At 38.4% G+C, this 26,601-nt stretch overlaps 1 protein-coding gene across 3 annotated transcripts in view; it reads right to left on the minus strand.

Annotated features, from left to right (window-relative positions):
• The window catches only part of TRIT1 (tRNA isopentenyltransferase 1), a 33,013-nt gene extending 16,335 nt beyond the window's left edge, over positions 1–16,678 (minus strand). Inside the window, exon 1 of one of the 3 annotated variants that reach the window (XR_005655834.1) lies at positions 16,479–16,678. Coding sequence is in view for 2 of the 3 variants with exons in the window: in XM_039876633.1 (XP_039732567.1) it covers positions 16,479–16,652 (174 nt within the window). In the remaining variant the exon portion in view is untranslated. The remainder of the gene's footprint in view (positions 1–16,478) is intronic. The other 2 variants (XM_039876633.1, XM_039876632.1) reach the window with 2 other exon arrangements.
• Positions 16,679–26,601: the final 9,923 nt, after the last annotated feature.

Consider the following 26,601-nt stretch of genomic DNA (forward strand, 5'->3'; position numbering starts at 1 on the left):
AAATTAGCATGAGAAAGTCATCTGCCTCCACAAAATGCACATCTGATGGGTGGAAATGGTGACCTTGTTCCTCCCTCCAGCCACTTAACTGACCCAAAGCACAGAGTATATGTGATCTAACCAGAGCATAGCCAGATCCACGAAACTCAAGACAAAGGAAGCAGAAGTATATAGAACACTGGCTTTGTTATCAAATACAGGTTTCCCCTGCTATCTGAAAGTACAGCATCCCTACAAAACATTTCATAAGACAAAATGGCATAAAGCAAAGAAGCACTTACCATTAATTTTTACAAAAAAAATGTTGTTCTCTCCCAGGCACAAAATTCAATGTACGTAAAATGTCTTATTTTGTTTATCACAATCAAAATGCTTAATTACATTCAGTTTTACACTAAGCATAATACCCTTACAAGCTCTCTTAGGCTTTCTAATACCTTAGAACACATCTTGCTAACGGATGCACAAAATAAATTGAGATGAAACACAGATGTTCACAGACACAGTTCAAAACTATGATGGTTTGATGCTGAGATGACGAGTGTAGGTCCCAGGGAAGTACTTTGGCACTGCCTCCATAACAACTTGCTGCAAACAAATGCTGAATTCTTTTTTCACTTTTTGCCTTTTTCCATAAAAGCAAAAATTCTCTTTTGGATTTTTTTCGGTTAGCAAAAAATGGTACAGGTTTCCCTGCTATCCAAAAGAAGAGAATTTCTATGAAATCTTTCATAAAACAAAATTGTGTAAAGTAAAGAAGCAATCACCATCAATTTAAAAGCCTCTTAATTAATTACAAATGCTCTTCAGATTTCTTCTGGTTGGCCATAACAGCTATTAATGTAGGTCTTTTGTAAAAGCGAAGTGGCTTTAATATACACCTTCAAAAAGCAGGGATACTTGTAGTGGCTATTAGCTCACACTTAAAGATTAAAAGAGTATGTAAAACCAGTGCCCAGAGGAGAAACAATTCTGCAAGATTAACCAGAGTTTGGTTCTTTGACCTGAACTTTAAGCATTTAAAAATGGATAGGCTGTTTTATTTATTCTACTTATCACAAGTCTCCAGAAAGGTAACATTTTGCATTACTCAAAGTTCTACTTCAAATGCTTACATATTTCTTGGACTTAAATGGCTCTGAAAGGTTTTGAGAATTTATATTAGATTGGCTCCATTTGTGGAGAAGTGGCCTATTTGCAAGGATATATATAAAACACAGTCAACTATACTTTAATAATAAATAAATAAATAAAGCACACATACACACTTTGAAGTCAGATCCCCTAATACTGCTGTACTCTGGTACAAACACTGTGATCTATCCAAATTACCGCTTCAGGGGGTGGGCACATACAGTCTAAATACTCAAAGGCAATATCCTGTTTGTAAGCTCTTGATCTGCCAATTCAACTCAAAAGTTCAAGTGTACTTTTTCTAAATGTAAGGTCTCAGATGGAGAACAGATTTGAAAATACTAATTTGAAAGTAGGGATGAATGCTTTGAGATTAAATGTTCTCTCTGTAATCACTGATTCTACAGGGAGCACTGAGTGAACAAATAATAAGTTCCATAGAGCCCACAAAGATGTTAAAAGCATTTTTTATCTCACATTTCCCTTTACTTATATGGGTGTCAAATAAGTACAGTACAGTATAATGGTTAGGAGGAAGGACGCTGGCGCCAGGCTGCCTCAGATCAATTCCTAGCCCTGCCACTTACTAGTTATTTGTACTTGGCAGTAGTCAGTTACTAACTTCTCTGTGTGTGACTCAATACCTCATCAGTAAAATGAGGATAATAATATCTCACTGAGTTGTGTGGATTAAATAAGTTAATACATGTACAGCATTTAGTTTTTTCCTGACACATTATAAATGCTACATAAGGATCATTACATCACCACCTATATTACAGCCAATACTACTACTGCTATCATGACAGACAGGGAGAACAGGAAATAATTTTATTTCATTCTGAAGCCTCTATCACTATCATTCTGAAGCCTCTGTGCTCTTAGCTATTGAGGTTATTTACCCAATAAAGATATAAGCTATCTTCAAGTAAAAGAAAACCATTAATTAGTAAAACTGCACAGAAAAAATAAAGTCATAGGAAAACAATCAGCTCTGCCTTTAACTCACATATTCTGTACCTAACAGCAGACTTGCATTCTTACACCTGAATATTAATGGAATCTTAAATCACAGGATGTTCTTTTCTGTGTATCTGGAACAAGACTTCCTTTTCCCATTATAAAGTGCCATAGGGAATGCTGTATACTGGGGTCTTCCTTGCAAATTAAAACAACTGAAGGGGGAAAAAGAGTTAGTAACTGTGTGTTCCTGTCTCTCTTTTCCCACAGTCTTTAGTTGGCTCCGTTGTAGCTTAGGGTTCCAAATAGCAACCACTTGATTTTGCCAGATTTCTGAACTCTGTAGGTGGATCCTCATTTTTAATACAGAGATTAATGTTAAGGAAATGCATAGTTGCAAATGTACAGTTATCACCTCCCACCTCCAAAACAGCTAAAATGTGAACATCTGTATCAGCACATTCTATCAGATATGTAGATAAATTTGTAGATAAATTTTCATCCTGTGCCCTGCATTTAGGTATATCTTTGAGTCTCTTAAGATGGCAAGTTTAAACAAATACATAACCAAAAATCAAACAGAAAGTAACCCCAGAACTAGGTTCACCTTATTTACTAAAGGAAGTGGCCCAGTGTACTGTTTATGTTACATACAAATGCCAACAAATATCAGAAAAGAAAGAGTATTAATGGTTTAAAGGAAGCAGAGTTCTTGCTCACAGAGTTAAAAAACTGTAACTCATAAAAGGACTACATCTTGGTTACCAATGTAAACTGTCATCTTCAAGTGATCTGTTGACCTTTTGTTTCCTTTACCATCAGATTAAAAGAAACTAGGCATAAAGATCTAGGTGACATTTACTAGATATCTGATAATAAAAGAATTATTGTTAATTTTCAGGTAAATATGGTTTTCAGTTATGTTTTATTAAAAAAGTCCTTAACTTTGAGGTATATAGTACTGAAGTACATATTAATGAAAATATATGATGTCTTTTTTAAGAAACTGGAGCTGGTTCAAGGTTATGTCTATGACGTTGCTTCACTCTTTCCCATTCTAATCTGATTTTTGATAGGTACTGATGCGCTGTTGTAATTGTGCTTACAAATGACTGGGCAACTTGTGATTATAGGTGCTGTATATTTTAAAATTTTACCCATGAATAAATTTTTAACAAGGCGGCAAGGGTATATGAAGGGCATATGTAAAATATATCTATGTCTGCACCGCATGAAAGCAAGAATAATGCTGAGAACATACCTGTTAAAAATGACACAAGCATTATGATCTCCAAATCAAAGGCGGAACAATGCAAGTAAAATTTGCAATGACATTATTCATACTAATAACATTAAAATTGTGTTTTATTTTCTGTTTTTAACAACAGAAAAAAAGAGAAAGTATATGACTGGGGTCTGCATTCCAACAATAGAGGAGGGAAAAATAGTCTAAAATTGAAACAAAATTGGCCAAGTGTTCATAACTATTGAAGCTAGGTGACGGATATATGAGAGTTCAACTACTGTTCGCTCTATTTTTTAATATGTTGGAAAATTTCCAAAACAGAAAGTTTCTTTAAAAAATTTGGATGCACTTCACACCCATCAGGATGGCTATTTAAAAAAAAAAAAAAGAAATAACAAATGTTCATGAGGATGTAGAGGAATCGAAACACCTGTGTACTGTTGCTGAGAATAAAAAATGGTGCAGCTATGAAAAACAGTATGGTAATTCCTCAAAAAATAAAAAATAGAATTACTATAGAGTCCAGCAATTCCACTTCTAGGTAATACATACCCAAAAGACTTGAAAGAGGAGAGTTGAACAGATATTAATACATCCATATTTACAGCAGCATTATTCACAACTGCCAAAAGGTAGAAGCCACCCAAATGCCCATCATGAATGGATAAACAAAGTGTTATACACATTCAATGGAATATTATTCAGCCTTAAAAAGGAAGGAAATTCTGATATAGGCTGTAACATAGATGAACCCTGAAGACATTATACTAAGTGAAGCCAATCACAAAAGAACAAATATTGTATGATTCCACCTACATGACGTACCTAGAGCAGTCAAATTCAGAGACAAAAAAGAGAATGGTAGTTGCCAGGAGCTGGAGAAGTGAGGAACAGAGAATTAGTGTATAATGAATGGGTACAGAATTTCAGTTTGGGAAGATGAAAAAGATGGAGGGTGATGATAGGTGCAGGACAATGTAAATGTGCTTAATGCTACTAAAATGGTAAAATGTTCAATGTTATGGTAAATTTTGTTATGTGTATTTTACCACAATAATAATAAAAAAACTTAGATGATAAATTTTAGGTTCAATGAGAAACTAGTGAATATTTGCAATGATAAATTTTCAAAAAATTGTTAAAATTTTCAATTCTTTTGAATATATTACTCAGAAGTAGAATTTCTGGATCATACGGTAATTTTCAAAATTATTGACAGGGCTGGTAATGTTCTATTTCTTGAACTTAGTTGTGGTTACACAAGTATTTTCACTTTTTGGTAATTTATTGAACTGTATTATGCATGTTATAGTGCATGTTATTTATCAATTAAAACCACTGCACAACCAAAAAGCAAAAACACAGCAACGTTTTACATATTTGCACTAAGAAAATATCTAAACAAACCACAAACCAACCAATTTTGTAAATGTCACATTTGGTCTATAAACATACAGTAAATGCCACAATTGGGTTTATAATTTTATTATCTATCTAGAAACATTCTTCCGACAAAATAGGTTAGGTTTGTAGCTGATTGCCTCACATTTCGCCTATTTTCCAGCTTCAGTTATAGTTACAGTGTGACTCTACCTACAGAACAGTCAGCCCTGAGTAATAGGAAGAGCTCAAAGGATGTGTTATCTTTTAAAAGCATGTCACTGTGTTCCATTTACCACTGTCCCAGAAGACACCTGAAACCTGTGTACATAGAGATGACTAGATACAATGTTTCTTTCTGCACAAATCAAATGTTGACAATATTAAGAGAACTCTGGCCTCTGTGAGGCCTGATAACTGAAACATTCTGAAAAATTATAGGTTTAACCTACTTAGCCAATTATCAATACAACTGACTTATCCTAGCAAACATTTACTGAGAGTCTACTATGTTCTAGGTACTCTGCAAGATGTTAGGCATGCAAAGATTAAGAAAGGATCCCTTGTCCTCCAGGAGTCCAGGCTAGTAAGAGACAGATACAAATAAATGTATTATAAGGAGATAAGTGACATAAGTTTATAAGAGAGATATTAAAGTTTGACGGTACAATCTCTAAATATCATAACCTCTACACATTTAATGTTCTTTTTAGGTATCTAACTGGGTACCATTTAGGGAAATATGTCTCTTTGTCTCACCTCTATTGAGGGTTTATTTCCAGATTGAAAAAAAAAAAATTGAGAAAAGGCCACAAGGCTGAAATAACTTGAACTCTCCAAACCAACAGAGCTGAAGTGCCCAGAGGAGCTAATGAAGGTGAGGGAAACCTACCACAGACACCTAGAGGAAAACCAAAAGAATCTAGAGCTGTGGTTGTCAACCAGAAGCGCATCTGGATTATGGATCAATACAAACATCCACCTTCTCTACTGCACTCCTCCCCACCTTCCCCCAGCGCCACAGTTCCATGGATAGCTCACTCTCTTAGATCACTAATAAACTGCCAAATATAACACTTTTCTACTAAGCTCTCAAAACACGTAATGGAAAAAGCCACAAAATCTGATACTACTGAGCTCTCTCTCTCCTTCTTAAATTATTCCCCTTCGGGGCTTCCATGGCACTGATCTCTCTAGTTTTTCTTCCTATCTCACTGGCCCTTCCTCAGTTTCCTTTACTGAGGCCAGCCACTGATCTATTAGCAATGTCTGTCATGGGAACAATATTGAGAAATGGTAGTTTTTATGCCATTTACCTGCCATTTCTATACTATAAACTTTCTCTGGGTGACACTCATGATTTCTATAACCAGTTTTGTGCTGATAATTCCCAAGAGCCATATCTGCAATCTAGTTATCTCTCATGATGCCAGACCTGGATATTTAACTGCCTAGTGGACTTTCCGTTATCAATGAGAGGCATATAATACAGTGAAGTGGTTAACAGAAAGGACACTGGAGCCAGGTTACCTGAATTTAAGTCCTAGCTCTACCACTTACTAGCTATGTAACCTTGGACAAGTTTATTTAACTTCTCTGTGACTCAGGTATCTTCCTTATAAAGTGAGGCTAATCTCAAATCTAATCTCAAAGGGTAATTGTGAGAATTAAATAATGCATGCAAAGCGTACGGACTAGGTCCTGCCCTGTAGGAAACAGTCAATAAATGTTAGCTAGCTACCAACATCATCACCCCAAACAGGCACCTAAAACCTGCTATGGTCAAAATTGAACTCCTTATCTTCCTGGCCGTACTTGATTGAACCATCTAGATTATCAAACTAAAAACCTTGAAGTGATCCTAATATCTCTGTCTCTCTCCTCACATTTCCAATCTGTGTCAATTTCTATCCATACTAGTTTCTAAAACATCAATTGAAGGCTTCATGATTTCTCAACTAGCCTATTCCATCAGCTTCCTCACTGATCTTCCTACCTTTAGTATATAACGCCTCTAATTATGTCCACACTGCAGCCAGTGATCTTTCTAAAACGAAAACTTGATCTTAACCAGCCTCAACCTCTTTAGCATTATGTCCTAATGAAAGCCTAAGATCACTCCCCAATCCTCCCCATCTGTGCTTGTCCTCTGTGCTTCCACAGTATCTCGCATTTACCTTTATCACAGAACTTATTGCATATAACTTTAAAATATTTCTATCTTCCCCACTAGACAAGTTCTAAAGGAAGAAATCTGTATTTTATCTCTAGCCCCAGCACTGAGCACAGTGCCTAATACATGGAATCATACTCAATGAATACTGGATATCTGAGGTAAAGACTACCAAGAATTTCACACCCTATGAAATTATGCTGCCTTCATTTCACCAATGAGGAAATAGAAACTTAAGACATATTAGGTAACCTGCCCAAAGTCATACAGTTAGTAAGTGGCAGAGGCAAACTCAGAACCCATGTCTTCTGACTTCAAAGTCAGTGTTCTTTTTCCACTATGTTGCTAATCTCTGTTCTGTACAAATCAGCTTTCTCTCCTGAGACTTCAAGTTCCTCACATCTAACACCCCTTCTAAATAGTCCAAGCTTCAGAAAAAACGTTGGCATAAGAGGATGAAAGAAAAAATTATATTTTAAAGGATGTCGGCACTCACCAGAAAGTTGATTTTCCTTTTTGATTAAAAGAATTTTAATTTGATTATTCACCTGAAGAGATGTTGAAGAGCAGGAAAATGGGCAGTCTCTTGGCTAACTTTTCTTTAATAAAAGGATGACTTTTTAAAAATTTACACTTTACTAGGTTAGAAAGAATGAATTAACTGCAGAAGTATCACAGCAGGCAACTATTACTTTTAGCTTTGTTTGGCAGAAATTCAACTGCAGACATGCTAAATAAATCAGATAGATTAAGATACTCAGTAAGCAGGAGAACCTGTACCTGACCTGTTCAGTCTGGTGAGGAGTAGTTTAGAATTCACAGTGCAAATCATGGCTTTTATTCTTCCTATGCCTATCTCTCTTTAAGGGAAAAGGGACTACAATCATAATATAAGTCCATGTTTCTCAAACTGAGAAGCATATACATAATATGTACATGATGCATTCTTTCACTATCAATCCTACTAAGTGGTAAAAAGAATTTGAAACATTTTTTACATCTAAATAAACAGGCAGATTAGGGCAGAGAATGCAAAATTGGCACATATTTTTAAGTTAAAATAAGAGAGACTTTGCAGAACCGTTGCAGTGGTTACTTAGTAGTCTACCTGTAAAGCATTGCTATAAGGAAATTCAGAAATCATCCATTCAGTTCAATCACCTGAAATTTTATACTTGAGAATACTGAGGCTCAGAGAGCTCCCTTGCCCATATAACTGGCTGGTAGTAGAGAGAGGCCTAAAGCCCAGATGCTCTGCCTATAACCCAAACTGTTTCTACTGCCTCTTACCAGGAGAATATTTATCCCCATTTGACTCTGGTCTGCTTGTTCACCTGAAGTAATGAATTCCTACTAAGGTGAAATAAAATTCCAGAAACTGAAAAGACAGCCACCATACACTGAACCTCTTCAAGGTTCTCAAGAATAAGTAGATAGAAATACATACATAGGCAATGCCATGTGACTCAACGCTGAGACTGAAATAAAAGAGTTCTTTTGAGAAAATTAATAAAGTTTCCATTCTGTAGCCAACTTTATAGGCTCATGATTGCCCACTTTTGATGGTTTCAGTGATGTTTTATCTTAGGATACCTGTGATAAAGTAAAATAGCTGAGGTGCTCCATTATTTGGAGCGTAACGTGTAAGTTAGGGAGAGGCAGTAGAGTATAAAGAAGGCAGGATACCTAGGTTCAAATTCTGGTTCTACTACCCAGCTGTAGTCTTCATTTGGCAGGTTAAGTATCTAATTTTTCTTTGCCTCAAATTTTCTTGTCTAGAAAATGGAAGTAATAATAACACCTGTACTCCTCACTGGGTTAGTCTGAAGATTAGAGTTAATATATGTAAACTGTGTAGAATAATGCCAGGCAGATGGTAATAAGTGCTTGGTATTATCTATATTTAATTGGTGGTGGTTAAACAAGATTTTCCTTCGTGAGACCCCTGCGTAGGGTTTCAAAGAAGAGAACCACAAACTACCAGAGCTGAAAGGAGCTTTAGACACTGTGACAGACACTGCATGACCCACAAAACCTAAATTATTTACTACCTGGACCTTAACAGAAAGTTTGCCCTGAACTAATCCAATCAGTTTTCCCTCCCTAATATATCCAAAGAGGGAACTAAAGCCCAGAGAGGGGCAGTAACTCGTTTAAAATTATATATACAGTAAATTAGTGTCAAAACTGGGACTAAAACTCAGCTTTCTCAGTAAATAAAACTGCCTACCAGGTGAAACACAGACCTTTGAATAAAGACCGACTATAAATTAGGAAAGAATTAGGCACCTGAAGAGTTAAGCAAATCATCTAATTCTAATCAACAGATTATTTACTGATTACTATAAACCTAGGCATGGTTATTTTCAATACTCTCCAGGTGATTCCAATGTGCAGCTGGGCATGAGAACCACTGTTGCAAGTATTGTGCTATGCAACAAGATATAACCATCACCCACCCCACCCCCAAAATAAAGAGAACAAGAAAACTAACTGGGTAGCTAACCAAAAGTATCCACATCTAAGTAAGCCTGGGCAATGCAGAATCCTCTACATCATCTGCAATTACCTACGCATATGTGTTAGCGATGCCATGGGAAGAGCAACAAGTGTAGTGAAGACAAGTGGATAGATCTTCATTTATACTAGAGAAACAATGACATTTTTTATTTACATCTGTACATTCCAACAGTTAAAAGGATTATAAACTTCAGACAAGAACTCTTTCTAAAAGAATGTTAAAACTTGTAATCCTAAAAAGAGTACAAGATTATACCAATTTAAAACCTTTATAGGCAAAAGAAAAAAAATCATAAAAGTCAAAGACAAATGACCAACTGGAAAAATATTTCCAATAAATGAGACTCACAATACACAATATTGTTACAATACAAAGGGCTAAAATTCACAATACACAAAAAACTCTTACAAATCAATAAATACAAAAATGAAAACCATTATACAGAAGTGGGCACAGCAGGTATGGACAGGAGAAATTCAAAATAAAAAAAAAACACAAATGGTCAATGTATCCTTGAAAAGGCAATTAGCCTAAGAAATGAAATTAAAATGAAATCTCTTATTTACAATGAAAAAGATAGGTAACACACAAAGTACAAAGGAGAGGGGAAACAGACATACATACTACTGGTACAAACTTTCTTGAAAGCAGTTTGGCAACGTGTATCAAAATGTAATGTGTGCAACTCAACAACAAAAAGACTAACCCTACTCAAAAATAAGCAAAGGACCTATATAGATATTTCTCCAAAGAAAATATATAAATGGCCAACACATGAAAAGATGCCCAACATCATTATTTATGAGGGAAACATAAATCAAAACCATATCATGTTGATATCTTATCCTGATATAATGAAATGAGAAGGGTACTTTACCTTTGTAGTATGCTTTTCCAAAATCCATAATGCCAGTCTAATCACAAGAAACCCATCAGATAAACCCAAATTGGAAGACATTCTACAAAATGGCTGACCACTAGCCTCAAAAAATATCAAAAGCATGGGAGACATGGAAAGACTGAGAAACTGTCAGACTGGAGGAGACTAAGGAGACACAATGACTAAAAGCAGTATGGTATCCTAGATTGGATCCTGAAACAAAAGGGACGTTAGTAGAAAAACTGCTGAAATCCAAAGAAAGCCTACAGTTTTGTTAACAATATTGTATCTATGTCAATTTCTTTTGATAAATGTACCATGATATAAGATGTTAATTTGAGGAGAAGGTGGGTAAAAGATATACAAAAACTCTCTAGACTCTTTGAAACTCCTGTATAAATCTACGATTACTTCAAAATTTTAAAAACAACAATAATGTAGAACAGGATTTCTCAACCTCAGTATAACATATTTATATTTTGGGCTGGATAATTCTTTGTTGTGAGCAGTTGTTTTATGCACAATAGGATGTTTAGCAGCACTACTAGTTTCTACCCATTAGATGCCAGGAACCCACCTCCCCAGTTGCTACAACCAAAAATGTTTCCAGAGACTGGCAAATGTCCCCCCTAGCGGGGTGGATTATCCAGATCGAGACCACTGATGGAGAGTTATATACATTAACACATAAAGATATCCCTAACATACCGTTAAGAGAGAAAAAAAGAAAAAGCAGGATACAGAACAGCATGAAATGTATGCATCCACTTATGTAAAAACAAACAGATGGATGAAACTAGGACATTATGCTAAGTAAAACAAGCCAGTCACAAAAAAGACAAATACTGTAACATTCCACTTATAAGAAATACTTAAGAGTAGTCAAAACCACAGAATAGAAAGTTGAATGGTGGTTGCCAAGGGCTGGAAGAAAGGAGGAATGAGGAGTTATTGTTTAATGAGTATAGAGTTCCAGTTTTACAAAATGAAGAGTTTATGAAGATGGATGGTGGTGACAGTCACACATTATGAATTATTTAATACCACTGACCTGTACACTTAAAAATAGTTAAGATGGTAAATTTTATGTTTTACCACAATAAAAACATGGAAAAAATCATATATACATATATGCATAAATACAAATGTCTGGAAGGATGTGCACCAAAATGTTAAAATGGTTATATCTGGATACAAAGACTATGGTGATATTTCTTTTGTACATTTCTGTGTTATTTGGATATTTTTCATTAAGCGTGTATCCTTTTTTCCAAACACAAAAAGGCTTTTGTTCTCCATCATTTTTACTTTTTTTTTTCTTTTTTCTTTCAATGCTTCCATATCAATAACCCAAATCCTACTTCATTATGTCTCCAAAATGTCAAAATGGTTACCTATTATCCCCAACCACAGTGCAACTACAGCCTCTTTCAACTTGGCTAATGTAACAGAATCCTAAACTTATTTATGCTTCCCCTAACCCACTCTCCAGCCAGCCATCGGAGTTACCTTATGAAACAGATTTCCTATCACTTCCCTGTTTAAAACCCCAAACTTCATGGCAAGCCTTTCAAGGGCTTCTAAAATTTGCTCCCAGAGTCTATAATTTTAGCTCCACATCCTACTGCTGTCCCTCAAGTACCTTAGATGCCAGATAGTTGCTGGTCATTCCTTGAAAACGGCATGTATTCTTTTAGTCTTCCTTTATTTTGTTCATGCTCTTCTGTTGTCAAGAATATTCTTCTTTCCCTGCCTGGTGAAACGTATACAGTGGTATAGAGGAAAAGAATGGGATGGAGGATGGATAACTAAATAAATAGGAAGTGGAGGAAAAATTACAGAATAGTATGAAGATGAGGGTTCACGAAAGCAATTTTTGGTAGAGGTGAGAAAATAACAGTGCCTACCTCATAAGGCTGGAGTGAGGATGCTAAATAAGATAATAAATGTCAAACTTTTAGAACAGTCTCTGGCATATACATTATTGTTATTTTCAGCGTTATTATCATGGTACAGTGCTAAGAGCTTGAACTCTGGCTGCCACAATAAGGAGGAAGCAGTGGAGAGGTTCCAGCTCAAAAGCAGGGTGCAAAGAGACAAACAGGACACTGGCCTGATTCAAATTTATTCAACAAACTACACACTAAATCAAATCACTTAAGCCATACTAGAGTACACAAAGAGCACAAAGGTGAATTCCTATACACCCCAAGTAACTTTTATCCCTCAAACCAATATTCCTTTTGAAGTGGAGCTGTTCCAACAGCCTGCCCCAGGCTCTGAAGCATCAGGGCAGCATCTCATGTTCACAAATCTGAATCTGCAAGTCCCATTTATGCTCTCCTATGGTTTCCCATTTGGCCAGTAGTCACTTCTCTTTTCTTACATAACAGGAGTTTCTTCCCATAGCTGCAAGAAAAGTGAATATATATGTACAACCTGCCCAAGTTTAATACTGTAGCCAAAGGAAAACTAAATTCATTCAAAATGGAGGTGAACCAATGGAACTCAGAGACTCTTTATTTTTTAGATGAGTCAAAAATTTTGAAAAAAAAATTGAGATTGCCCTCTTAACCTCTTGTCAAGCACAGTCCTATTAAAAGACTGCCTCTGCCAATAGCCCCCAGATAGCCATCATCTCTCCTGGTTAACAGGTTTGCTTGACTTTTATTTCACATAAGCCACTGTAATCCACTATGCCATCTCTCCTTTCACATCCCTCCCCCATGCATACCAGATCTCCCTTGAGCACTATCAGACAGTAGTCCTTTGGTAAAAGACACTGCTCCTAGATTATGTCCCAAAGTAGACAAAAAGAAAGCAGAACTACACATCTACTAAATGACACAAAGCCTGCTTACCAGTCAGACTGCCAAAAATCATTTGCTTCTCCTCTTGCAGGTTTAGACAAACACAAAGAGAATTGTGCTCCTATGTATGACTGCTGCTTCTCTACAGGACTTGAAGAACTGAGGCATTAGAGATACTTCCTCTCTATAAACCCAAATAGAACACTTGTTTATTTTCTCTTGGCATATAGTTGGTAGCTTGTATTTCCAGGCAGTCATTGTACATCTTTTGGCAAGTGCCTTCAAGTTTCTCAGTACAATGTTTCATCCAGTCACTGAAGGCAATGCATTGTACCTTGAATTTACATGCCAAGAAAAAGACTCAGACTGAAAAGACTTCCAGTATCATCTTCCTGCAACATATGAGACACTACACATGAGTTACAAGACCCAGATCCAATTCCCAGGTGTGCAAGTATCTTGCACTGTGATCTCCAGTCCATTTTTTAATCTTTCTATACCTCAGTTTTTCCACCCTGGAAAACGGGGATTGTAATACTTGCCATTCCTTGAATTTAGACTCTTATTGCTGACTGAGAATATTTATGTTTCTATAATTTGTGACACTAGGGTTTGGAAAACTCAGAAAATAAGCACAAATGTTTCTTTTGTCAGACCTGCCATACAGAATACACAGCAAAACCCAGCAGGAGTCCTTCAGAGAGCAGTTCTTGACATCCCACTCAACAAATCAGGTACATAAGAGTGGGAAGTAAGAAGCCAGGCAGAACCTTCAGAAACTACATGACCACAGAAGCAAGTCATTATCTATTAGGCTCCATGACTATATTGTCACCCTAGAAATACTATCCTTGACACTCCACTGTGGTTTTACCACACAGAAACTACCTCAATACTTAAAGCACTTATTCAATGATTACCAAAAACAAGCACTTTCCCTGGATGGGAACTGCCTTGGTAGGGGTTGCCTTGGGATGACCTTACAGGTAAGGTGGAACGAAGGGATGACATACCAAGTATGAGGTGCAAGACAATTGAAGACTTAAGGCAGTACTTTACAATCCTTTCTGAGTCAGTAGTATACTGCTAAAATACAAAATTCTGGACAGCATCCCAAATGGATTATTAAAATACAAACGTTTAAAAAAAAAAAAGATCGACTTGGAAATTTGAAAAAATATCTAATTATCACTTTCTTTTTAGTCTGTGTGGCTGTTATAACGAAGAACTTTACTACTCTGTCTAGGCTCTCCACAAGGTCAAGTTTTCCCTGTTCCAATAAACATTCTCTGTCTTTGCTATCATTTAATTATTGACATTAAATTAAATCTTAGTTGCAGCATGTTTTATCTCCCTAAGCAATGCATCATGTGGCCATCATTCGGCTCAGAACTTCACTTGACAGACATCACTATGAATTCACACTTTGATTCACAATACAGATCGTAAAATATATTTTATATTCTGGTCAAAATGCAGCACTCTTGTGAAAGAAAAGTTAAGAAATATTGTCTAATGGTTGAATCCCACAGATTCTGCCTTTTCTAAAGGCGATGGCTTTGTGTGGATAAGACCTATGTTCAACTCCAGGACTGCTACTTACTGTAAGACGTTGAGCCTGTTTTCCTATCCGTGCACTAATAACTCTACCTTACAAGGTTATTTTGAGGATAAAAAAGCATATATAAGCATTTTACAAACTGTGCTATACAAATTATTATTATTCTGCCTGTAGATTTATTCGAAATTAAAAACATTCTTTCAAGGAGCTGGTGATCCAAGATTAAGAATGTCATTTTGTTCACATGCTTAACAAAAAGTTTCTAGGTCAACAGCAAGTCACTGAAAAGTATCATCTCCTTCCACCCTTTCTCAAAAATTCTATAGTTTATCATGAAATTTAACTATATAGCAATAAGAAAGGATTGGAAATTTAGTCATATCCACCTTGCAGAGCATTATTAATCGCCCGGTTTAAATACTCATTAACTGTGTTTTGTTTCATGTTTAGCTGGACTAAAACTTCTTGAGGACATGGACTATGGTTTTCTCTCTCCAAAAGGGCCCTTCAGAAAACAGCACCTACTGTATTTTTACCACTTACTATGTGCCATATGTTAAGTGCTTTACATATTTCATCTCGTTTAATCGTTACAATGTTGTTACTGATATTATTCTTCGTATTTTACAGAAGAAGAAACAAGGGTATGAAGAGGTTAGGCTGAAGCTGCAATCTTAGACAGGGCTGGGATTTGAGCTAAACTTTTGTCTCTCGAAGTTGGCACAAAGTAGAGGTTGTGAACAAATATTTGTTGAATTATCCTAATTGCTTTATGTGTTGATGGTCCTGCTACCTCAAATTGACTAATAAGGGTAGAAACCTAGCACAGAGGTTTATGGGGTAGAATGGGGAGGACTGCCCTTCTATGCCCAATACCCATGAGGTGCTAGGTTCAGTGCCAGGCATTTCACATCAAGCATCTCTTTTACTGTGAAAACTCCTAACTAAATTCTCTTCAACAAATAGTATTCGCAATTTCTCCATCAGAAATTTACCCAAAATGTCACCCCTTCTCAATCCGGGCACAAATGCTCCCAGGTGCCATGTGCGCTACACTCCTTCTGGGCCTTCCTCCTACTCAAGGACGAGGACAAAGCCTCCAGATTCCCATCAGCCAGTAGGTTAAAATTCTCAGCGTCAACAAGTATTTTCTAAGTGCCTGGTCTTCTTCAGAACAGGCCACCCTGCTCTTCATTCTAACACTCATAATCTCACTTATTAACCACCACAGCCCTGTGAGTTAGGTAGCATTTTCTCTACTTTATAGATAACGTCCAAAAACAAAACAAAAAACAGTTACAGTCACGTGTCCAATAGCAGATTCGAGACTAGAATCCAGGTCTCCTGACTATCCACCCTGTTCCAGTCCCTCAGCAGAAACTAACTGATGGTAACCAACTTATCTTGGTGTCGCTGTACACTCTAAATAGCAAAAGCTCTAGAATAATTTTCATTCAGAAGATATTTACTGAAGGCCTATGTCAACCTTGTTCCTTCATTTATTCGCTATGTGACATGGAAAAAGTCTGTTTCACCTCCCTTGGTGAATTCCGTCATCCATAAATGGAGATAAAAATAGTACCTACCAAAAAATGTCGTGAGAAGTAAATGAGATGATTAAAGTGAACCGCCTAGCACTATGTCTGGCATTTGGTGGGCGCTTAGTAATTATGAGTTCCCTTCACCTACCCGCTCCGCCCCACAAGCACCAGGGTTCACCCACTATCACCATGCGACAGAGAATCCACTCTAGCCAGAGGCCCTCACAGGGCCTCCGGGTTTCACAGGCCGGGAGCCAGCCGCACTGTCATACCTGCATGGAGTCGGCACTGACGATCTCGCCACCGAGCCGCTGGCCTAGCTGCAACGCCAGGGTGGATTTGCCGGTGCCCGTGGCCCCGAGAATCACGACAAGAGGTAGTGTCCGTCGCACTCCCCGGAGCCCAGGTCCCAAAGAAACTGCTCGCGCAGCCGCCACTGCCGCCATCTTGAAATGTCTGCGCTTGCGCGAGAGCAGCTGTCCCCATGACAACCGTCAGTGCGCCTGCGCAAACTTTGGACTCAGGAGGGAGGGCACAAAGAGAGGGGGAAGCTGCGGAACCAAGGTCCCTAAGCTTAAGAGGCTCCCAACGTAACTACCATCAGCTAGCTGGTGTCAGAGCCTTAACTACCAACTCTTTTACGTGGGAGATGTCAGTCCTATTAAAAATAGATCTATCCCTATTATTCTTTCATTACACCCAGTTCTTTTTCTTCATAGCGCTAATTACAATATAAAATTCTAAATGGACCTCTTGTCTGTTAACTGACTTACACTCCAGGCTGTTAGTTCCATAAAAGCAAGGAACAAATTCTGCCTAGGTCATTGTTGTATCTCCAGTACCTAGCACAGTACTCGATACCGAATAGGCTCCCAATAATTGTTAAGTGGAGAGGAGAATGGCTTACCTATCTAGTGCTGGAGCCAGTGAGTTCAAGGTGTGGCATTCTCCAGGATCAGATCTGCCCAGTTATCATGCAAGGGCGGCTGCTCTAAAGTTTTCATCCTACAACAGACATAATCAGAAGGCAGGACAAAACTTTCCATCTCTTTGGCTAAAGGATGCAAGAGATGGAGTGAGAACAGAGAAAAACAAGTAAACAACCCATGAAATATGAAGAGGAAAAATAAGAAAGGCAGAAGGATAAAGTAGTAGCAACCCTCAGATTAAAAGTGGGGGTGAGGAAAATTAGCACCAGAGAGGACCAAAAGCCAGGAGCCTCCACAACCTTTAAGAAAGGGCTTTGGAATCTCAGATGGACTTGGGTTCAAATCCCAACTGTCATTTATTATCTGCGAGACCTCACACAATTAACTTTACCTCTTACCCTCAATTTTCTTATCATTAAATACTTCTCAAGATTGCCATAAGGAGAAAATGAAGTGATGTCTGAAAAGTGCCTGCCACAATGCCCTGGCACATAACAACTACCTTTTGTCCAATATTTTGTATTATTATAATAGTAACACCCCATCTGCCTCACTAAAGAGTTAAAAGCAGAAGCCTGAGGGCAGAAAAATTTTCAATAATGTGTAATGGTACCTAAATACCTATTGTAAAAACCCCTTATTAGCCAATTTAAGAGTTAATTGCTTTCTCCCAGAGATCACTTGGCTCTGCCTAGCTCTCAGGTCGCATCACTAGGATCCCTTTGGCCAGAGGAGTCACTGCAGGAAGTTTAGAGCATATGATAGGCCTTCCTGGAATAACTGCCAATACAGTTCTCAATCACTTAGATCACCCTCAGCTTAATGGTCACTCTTGCAGCCCATGTATTGTTTGGAGAACACCAGATCCCAGGGGTCCCTGTACCTCCTTTTTCTCAATCTAGTCTGCTTTGATCAAAAGCCTTATTCTCTCCAATTTGTGGTACCTGCCCGGGGCTGGCTTTAAAATCGAGATGTGTGGCCACATATTGGCAGACACTCTCACATGACGGTTGTTAACTGTAGAGCCTTTGCCTAGAGACTTTCAGAGGGTACAGTTACCATGACAACCAACAGAAAGATGGCAGGCTGGAGAAATGATGCAAAGAAGGCAAAAGGGAAGCTAATTTCATGATGACAATCTGACCATTACAATGTATGCTCACTAAAAGATGGGAAAGCACTGTCCAAGTCATGACCAGGTGACTGTTACTAGAGAGAGAAAAAAAGAGGGGGGTGGAATTTACCACTGAGAGACCAGAATAGGGAGAGGCTGGTTACCAAGGCAACTGAGGAGAAAGGAATGAAAAAATGGAGCTTCACCACAGCAGCAGAAAATTGCTTCTAGCCAAGCAACACGGGACTGTTGCTATAGAAACAAAGAGAACAGGGATCCTGTAGACCATGGGGAGAATTATCACTAAAATGCTGAGCAGGAAAGACTCCTAAATCAGGATGGAGCCTATGGTCCAAAACAAAAGAGAAGTGAGAAAAACATCATAGCATTTCCATTTATGGTAATTCTACCAATCCTACCAAAAGAGAATGGAAATGTATTTTTAATACCTTTATACTATTTTACGTGTATCTCTATTTGTCTCTCTAATGATCCTCTGAACTCTGAATTATACTAATAGTTCCTGCGAGATAATCTGTAACTTGAAATCCTAATTGAAAAGATGAAGTTCAAAGGAAAATTAGGAAATTGAAGCCTATGACCAAGAGTTAATAAGTATTTCTAAAAAAACAACATAAAGCCCTCTAATGGGAAGTTTTGCAGGGTAATAAGGAGACAAAAGGCTACAAAAGGGAATCAGGAATGCTATTTGTAGTCATGCCCAGGTGTTAGCCCTGACCCCTTCTCCACCTTTTATGAGGCCAGATGAGATATAGCCCAATTTATTCTGAAAGATAGCTCAAGAGGAAAGGGAATCTCTCACCTAAAGTATATGTGTATATCTAGAGGTGGAGAATGCAGAAGCCCATCTCCAACATACTCCATTGCTTACAGATTATTTTAGGTAAAGAATTCTAGAGTAAAAGGCAAAAATCTGGGGATAGGTTCAGTCTGGAATTGCATATCTAAAACGTAGGAATGAGGTACTAGGGATACTCAAATTACTTGAAGGGTAATAATTCCTTGCCTGCCCTTCTGAAAGTCCACAGCCAGTCACCTAATTTTTACTCATAATATGTGTGTGTTATACCCTAGGGGCAGATGTATAGTCAGGCTGGGCCCCTTTGCACTACCTCACTTTCTTTAGGAAATTGAGAGGAGTACATGGAGTGGGATGTGCATGGGAACCTGGCAGAAAAGGAGGAAAAAAGAAGGGCAGGAAGGTAGAAAGGAAATCTAGGTGATCACCCATTAGTGTTTATTACATTATTTTCTATCCTCTGTATATTTTAAATTTACTTTAAAATTTTTTAGAAAAAGAAAGAAGCATAAAAAGAAAGCTAAAGGTGAAACCATTAAAGTAGAAGGGCCATAGTAATTCTCCATTTGCCTCACTAAAGAGGTAAAAGCAGAAGCCTAAGGTCCATTCAAAGCGAAGCATCCAGAAAGCTCAAACACTCAAGATAGAATTCTGGAAGATGATGTGACAGTCTGGATCAAAAGAAGAATGTTCCATGTGAGTCCTGAAGCATTCGTTTCCAAGGTAAGAGAAGAAAGTTGGGTCAAAGACAAACCCTGGCTTTTTGGTACAACCCAAGGTGACTTTGCAGTCTAACCCCATATAATTGGGTATCCCAAATGAAAAACATTTCCTGCGGGGGTATTTCATGATGAACTTGGTTCCTGTATTAGTTTCCTATGGCTGTCATAACAAATTACTACAGAGTGGGTGGCTTAAAACAACATAACCACATTTTCTCAAAGTTCTGGAGGCCAGAAGTCCAAAATTAAGATGTCAGCAGGGCCATGCTTCCATGCTCTAGGGAAGAACCCTTTCTTGCCTCTTCTAGCTTCTGGTGGTTGCTGGCAATCCTTGGAATTACTTGTTTTGTGGCAGCATGACTCCAGTCCTGACTCTTATCTTCGCATGGTCATCTTCTCTGTGTGTATGTCTTTGTACGAATTTTCCTCTCTTTAAGACACCAGTCATTAGATTAGGGTCCAGCCTGCTCCAGTATGACCTCATTTTAACATCTGCAAAGACTGTATTTCCAAATAAGGTCACATTCACAAGTTCTGGATAAACCTGAATTTGGTATAGTACCTGCGAGTAATCACGACACCTTGCATTGGTTTGGCGAATTGCTGTTTCCATTGGTGATTGGACAATTTGAATTCAAGAGCATTAGAATTGTTCGAAACAAGTGAAGGAAAGAAGAGAATAGAGCTCACCATGTTGTAGGATTTATGTTACACCTAAAGTTGAGTATAGAGTTTACTTCAGAGCACACCAGAATATTCTCAAAGGGAGCTCACTTTGGGCCTTCTCAGCTAAGAGAGCCTACACACCCACAGGGGATCGCTGAAGGCTACAAAATCAGAGTAGGGTAGGTACAAAAAGATGCAGAGCCATCAGATATCCTTGCCTATTCTAAGCTTTTTCCTGTACTCCTACAGCCCCTTCTCTTTCTCATGGCTTGGCATTTTGGACCTTCATCATCTTATATCCTGATGAGATTCAAACCTGTATCTTCATTTCAAATCTCTTTCTAAAGCTTCAGTGTCACATCTCCAACTTCTGTTTTGGATGACCCCATCACTTCAATCTCTGTGTCTCAAACCACTATCGGTTTCTTTCCCTGACTTCTCTATTTCAAGGAATCACAGAGGACATTTGCCATTGAAAACATCCTCTTAGAAATCCAGTGCAACCCCTCTTGTTTTATAAAAATGAGACCACTCAGAGCAAATCAGACCAGATTTCCCTCTTTCCCCAGGTTCCACACAACCTTCTTAATCCCCTTTTCCTCAAAGCTATTCCCTTAGCCTAGAATACCTTATTCTTTTCACTTAGCAAGATACTACTGTACATCTTGTTCCAGTTAAAGTCACAATATCTCCCAACAAAAACTTTCTTAATGACTCCAAAGAAAGTACTCTCTTCCCCTTTGGAGGCTCATAGCCCTTGTCTGAGACACATATTGCCTTATTTCATAATTATGTTTGCATGCTCATAAACTTCTGTAAGGAATAATAGCTTCATATATCATTGCTGTTAACTATATGGGAGGTACTATTCTAAGTGTTTTGCATATAATTATTACTTACTCTTCACAATAGTTCTATGTGGTAGGTATTAATATTATATCCATTTTAAAGAAGGAAATTCAGGCAAGGAGGTGAGTGATTTGCCCAACATCATGTAGATAGTAACCCTAAGACCGTGTTCTTAACCCTTATACTATACCATCTATACCACCTTCTGTGAACATTTTTATATCTCTGCGGGACTTGGCTCCAAACTCTTATTCCAGTGTTTTTCTAAGTGTAATCTCAGGATTCTACCTCCCTGCTTGCTTGTCAGCAATATAGATTCCTGGCCCTGACCTTAAAACATGCTCAGGTTTGAGACTTACAGCCTGAACAAAGTAGACATTAGGTTTAATGACTGGAGTCAATTGACTCCAGCTCAGTTTGAAGCACTGCAGTGCCAAGTAAGGACAAATAGAGAGCACATATATGCAGTAGCATCACAGACTTGCAGCTCCTGCCTGCCATGGGCCATGTGATGCTGTGGACCCACGAGAGGCTCAGGTCTTTGCCCTCCTTTCATCCTCTGCCTATCTCAGTCTCCCCAAATCATGGGCACTCATTCCCTGATAGTTTACTGCCTCCTGAGGCATCAATATGTGTATTCCAGATTACTTCAGGTATTCCTTCTGGGAAGCTTTCTTATTTTACCAATCCTTTCTATCTTCCAATATGATGAATCTATATTCTAGGTGTGCCTTGTTAAATGGTTTAAATAACACTAATGATTTGGGGGAGAAAATACTTGCAAATCATATGTCTGATAGAGATTAATATCCAGAATATATATAGAACTTCGAAAACTAAAAAAATCTAATTCAAAAATGGGCAAAGGACTTGAATAGACATTTCTCCAAAGAATAAATGCAAATGGCCAATAAGCATATGAAAAGATGCTCAATATCACTGATCATTAGGTAAATACAAATTAAAACCACAATGAGATATCACCTCACATCCATTAGGATGGTTACCATAAAAAAAAAAAATAATGTGTTGGAGAAGATGTGGAGAAATTGGAAGTCTTGTGCACTGTTGGTGGGAATGTAAAAGGGAAGAGCCAATGTGGAAAACCATATGGAGTTTCCTCAAAAAATTAAAAATAGAATTACCATATGATTCAGCAATTCCATTGCTAGGTATACACTCAAAATAACAGAAAGCAGAGTTTCAAAGAGATATTTGTATACACATTTTCACAGCACCATTATTCACAATAGCTAAAACATAGAAGCCACTCAAATGTTCATTGACATCTGTATGGTATATACATACGATGGAATATTATTCAGCCTTAAAAAAGGAAGGAAATTCTGACGCATGCTGAAACATGGATGAACTTGAGGATATTGTGCCAAGCGAAATAATCCAGTCACAAAGACAAATAGTGTAGAATTCCACTTATATGAAATACTTTAGTCAAAATTATAGAGAAAATAGAATGATGGTTGCCAGGGACTGGAGGGTGGGGGAAATGGGAAGTTATTTAATGGAGACAGAGTTTTAGTTTTACAAGATGAAAAGAGTTATGTTGATGGCCGGCAATGATGGTTGCATAACATTATGAATGTATTTAATACCACTGAACTGAATACTTAAAAATGGCTAAGATGGTAAATTTAAGTTATGTGTATTTTACTTCAATAAAAATAACTAGAAAAAAAAAGATAATAGTTAACATGCTCATAGTAACGTAGGGAGGAGGCAAGGGAACGAAAATGTTAAATCAAGCTACATTCAGAGACTGCAATATGCTGATCAGCCCTACATGTAGCCAGACCATGAGGAAACCTGCAGAACAAACGAAAATTTCTGCTGGGATTGCTAACAACCCTTTTCCCAACACTGTGAAGGGAAAACAAGAAAAACAGAGTCTTTAAGTGGTGCCCTACACAAAATTAAATCATTCATTCCTATGGCTAAAACCATAGGGAACCTATGGATTAAGGGCTAGAAACTGCCAGCAGGCCTTTCACACTACATATTCTTAACTTTTCACTCTACATACCTACTCTTATCCTTCCTCACTGTTTGTCCATATCAAAGGAAAGTGAGTAAACAAAGTCTTTAAACTGTAATTCACAGGAACTAAAGAATGATATATAAACTGAATTCCCTGGACACTCAGGTCTCTCAGTGCCTTTACTCTCTCACTGTCCTCCTCTCTATTGTCTCTGTCCCTCTGAGTCTCTCAGGCTTTCACTCTGCCTCTGAGAGGAGACCACACTGTTTATGGTGTTAAACTCTCCTTTTGACTCTAACTTTGGCGTATGTTTCAATGCTTTCTCACACTCTGCCAAGAACCCTCTTCTCTCTCACTGTAGAGCTTGAGTCTAGTCCCACTTGAGGGAATTGCTCTGTCCTGCATCAACAGAATGCTTACCATGTGGCAGGGACTAGTCTAAACATTCTACATGCAATAACTCATTACACACACACACACACACTTTTACACACACACACACACACACACACACCCTGTGCTGAGCGCGCTTACTATTGCTTAGAACAACCCAATGAAGCAGGTGCTATTATTTATACTTATTTTACAGATACTGGGGCTAGGAGGGGTTAATAATTTGCCCAAGGTCAGGCAGCTGGAAAATGAAGAGCCGGATTTAGAACTGAGATCTAAGCCAGTGTGAGAGACCTCTTAACCATACTGCTTCCCACAAGTTTAAAAGTGATCCATCACTTCCTGGGCACCTACTGGACCCCTGGCACTGTCTCATTGTTTAGTAACTTACCTGATTAGAGACTTTAAGAATATATTTATATTTCCTCAGCAAAAGAATGGGAACATTAATAGTTGATCCCTTTGGCAGCAGTTCTAAATAAAGGCATTAACAAGAGCTGCCCACTGGGCTTAAAGTAGAAAAGCCCACACTCCATGGAACTTCCACTGACACATTTAGATCCCTCCTCTTCACCCCTCCCAGTCACCCAGTCATCAATCATCTCTCAACTGGTTATCTTATCCTTGAAAGAAAACTCTCTCTCTCACTCCCTATCACCTTCCAGTTCAACAAAGACATCCCCACCCCCTCTTTTCCTTCTGAAGTGAATATTCTGCAATATCTTACCCACAGGGGCACTTTAGACAAACTCAGCACATCTAAGATAGCTCAACTTGTCTCAGTTCCCCCCAAAATAGCTGCCAAGAGGCAGGAGTTAAGCACACACTTTAGCCTTTTATTGTCTAACGGAGAGGATGACCTTTTCTTTCTACACCAAGTGTGGCTTCTCTGATGCCCCTTTTTGTCTACCTCCACATCCCCAAGTTGGGGATGTAGTCCCTTAGGTGTACTATTCAGAGGCAAACCTAATTTGTAGAAAATGTTCTCTGAAATCCAGGAATAAACTCCTGGCTATTTTCAGACAGAGATAGAGGTAGGAGTCTGTAGAAAGGAGTTAGGAAGGAGCTTAAAATACTTCACATTCCAGAAACACCCTCCCTTCCCCCCAGGAGATGGCTTTATTCCCACTCCTTTCTTAGCAGAGTTGGACTCAAAGGAGCTGAAGCTTGGAGTCAGGCAGCTGGTACTAGCTGTGTGGGCTTAGATAAATGACTTAAATGTCTGAGCTTTAGTTTGCATATCCGTGAAATGGAGTGACACCATCCCGTTCTCCAGAGTATTGTGAGAATTAAGATATGTAAAACAACTAGCATTAGTGCCTGTACCTAGGAGTCCCTAATACCTTATTCAGGAATTCTTTCAAGGTCTAGTAAAGGGAGAGGAGTCCTACAAATTTAGTTTCTTGACAAATGCCCTTAAAAAAGGATGGGACAGAGTGATAATCGCTAAAGAGAAATGGAGCTTTAAGAAAAGAGCCCCCCCATCCCCCCCCAAAAGAAAAGAGACCCAGTAATCCAAGTCTGTTTTTATCAAACAGCTACTTATGGACTGGGGTTGGTGATCTAGGGGCAGTGAGGGTGGAATGGAAAGTTTACCTGACAGGAGACTGGGTTTGGGATTCTGACTGTGTTATGTGACCTTGACAAAGAAACCTTTCTGGGCTCTAGTACCATATGGCAGACATTGCTTACTTACCAGGTTGTGATGAAGGTCACTTGGTAAATGTAATTTACAGTAGCTGTTTGACTATACTCAGGCTCCACAGACGTGCAGCCAGGCAATACCAACCCAGGTCTCAGCTGTAAAGCAGGAGTAGCTAAGGCAAAGTGGCCTTCTCCCACCATGATGCTCATGGCCTTTCTGAACAGCAACCATTTTCCTTTCAGTCCCAGAAGGGGCCTCTTTGGGACAAGACTAACCCTCCCAGCCCACAAATGCAACAAAAGGGCTGGTCATGGAATATTTGCTCCACTTCATCCCAGAAAGTGGCCAGCACAATGGCCACAAAGAGAGAGAGTTCCAAGAAGCAGTTAAGTGATGGAATTCTGTTTACCTCTTGCACACACACCATGCTAACAGAACAAGCTGATCATTACTATGCAGTGGCTAAGACTTTTGCCTGCAGAGATAGGCAGAACTGGTTTCAAATCCCAACTCATTCACTAGCTATGTAACTTTGGGTAATGTTTCATTCTTAGAACCTCATTTCCTCTTCGGTAGCCCCGGCAGATGGATGGCAAAGCATAATATGGAGAAGCAAGCTTAGACATAGGTGGTGCTTTATCAGGAAGAGCTATTATTAAATTCTCCCCTCTTGCATTTGCAGCAAGTTTATGAGAATGATGTGAGGAAAAGGGAGGCTTCATTTTCTTTCATTAACCCAGGGAGAAAGAAAAAAAATCACATATCACACATTCGCAGAGAATTTTTAAAAACAGGTCCTGCAAAGGGTCATCACACCACTAAAGTAAGAAAAGTACACTAAGGTAAGAAAAGTACCACCCAAAAGAACATAAGGCTTTATAGTTTAGAAAGTGGTTCATCGTCTACTACTTCATTTAATACCCCTGTGAAGTAGCATTTATCCCCATTTTACAGACAAAGAATCTAGGACTTGGAAAGGTAAAGCTAAAAGGCACAGAACAAGTAAGTGGTGGAACCACAATTTCAACCTTCTAAAGTCAAATTCAGCACTCTGCAATTCACAAGAGAATTTCCTGTTCACCAAGAGCAGAGCCTACATTGTTTAGACACGTCTGAAATGGCATTTCAGGAACCCGAAGTGGAATGAACAGGTTAGCAACGTGGTTAGAGAAATGCAACACTCTGGCTCCCTTGTGGCTACCCTGAAATAGTCTTCCTTGGTTCAGGGGGACTTGCTTAGCATAAGCTGCCCCCACTCTGA

Source organism: Pteropus medius, unplaced genomic scaffold (genome assembly GCF_902729225.1).
Source record: "Pteropus medius unplaced genomic scaffold, Ma_sr-lr_union100, whole genome shotgun sequence".
Taxonomy (NCBI): Eukaryota; Metazoa; Chordata; class Mammalia; order Chiroptera; family Pteropodidae; genus Pteropus; species Pteropus medius.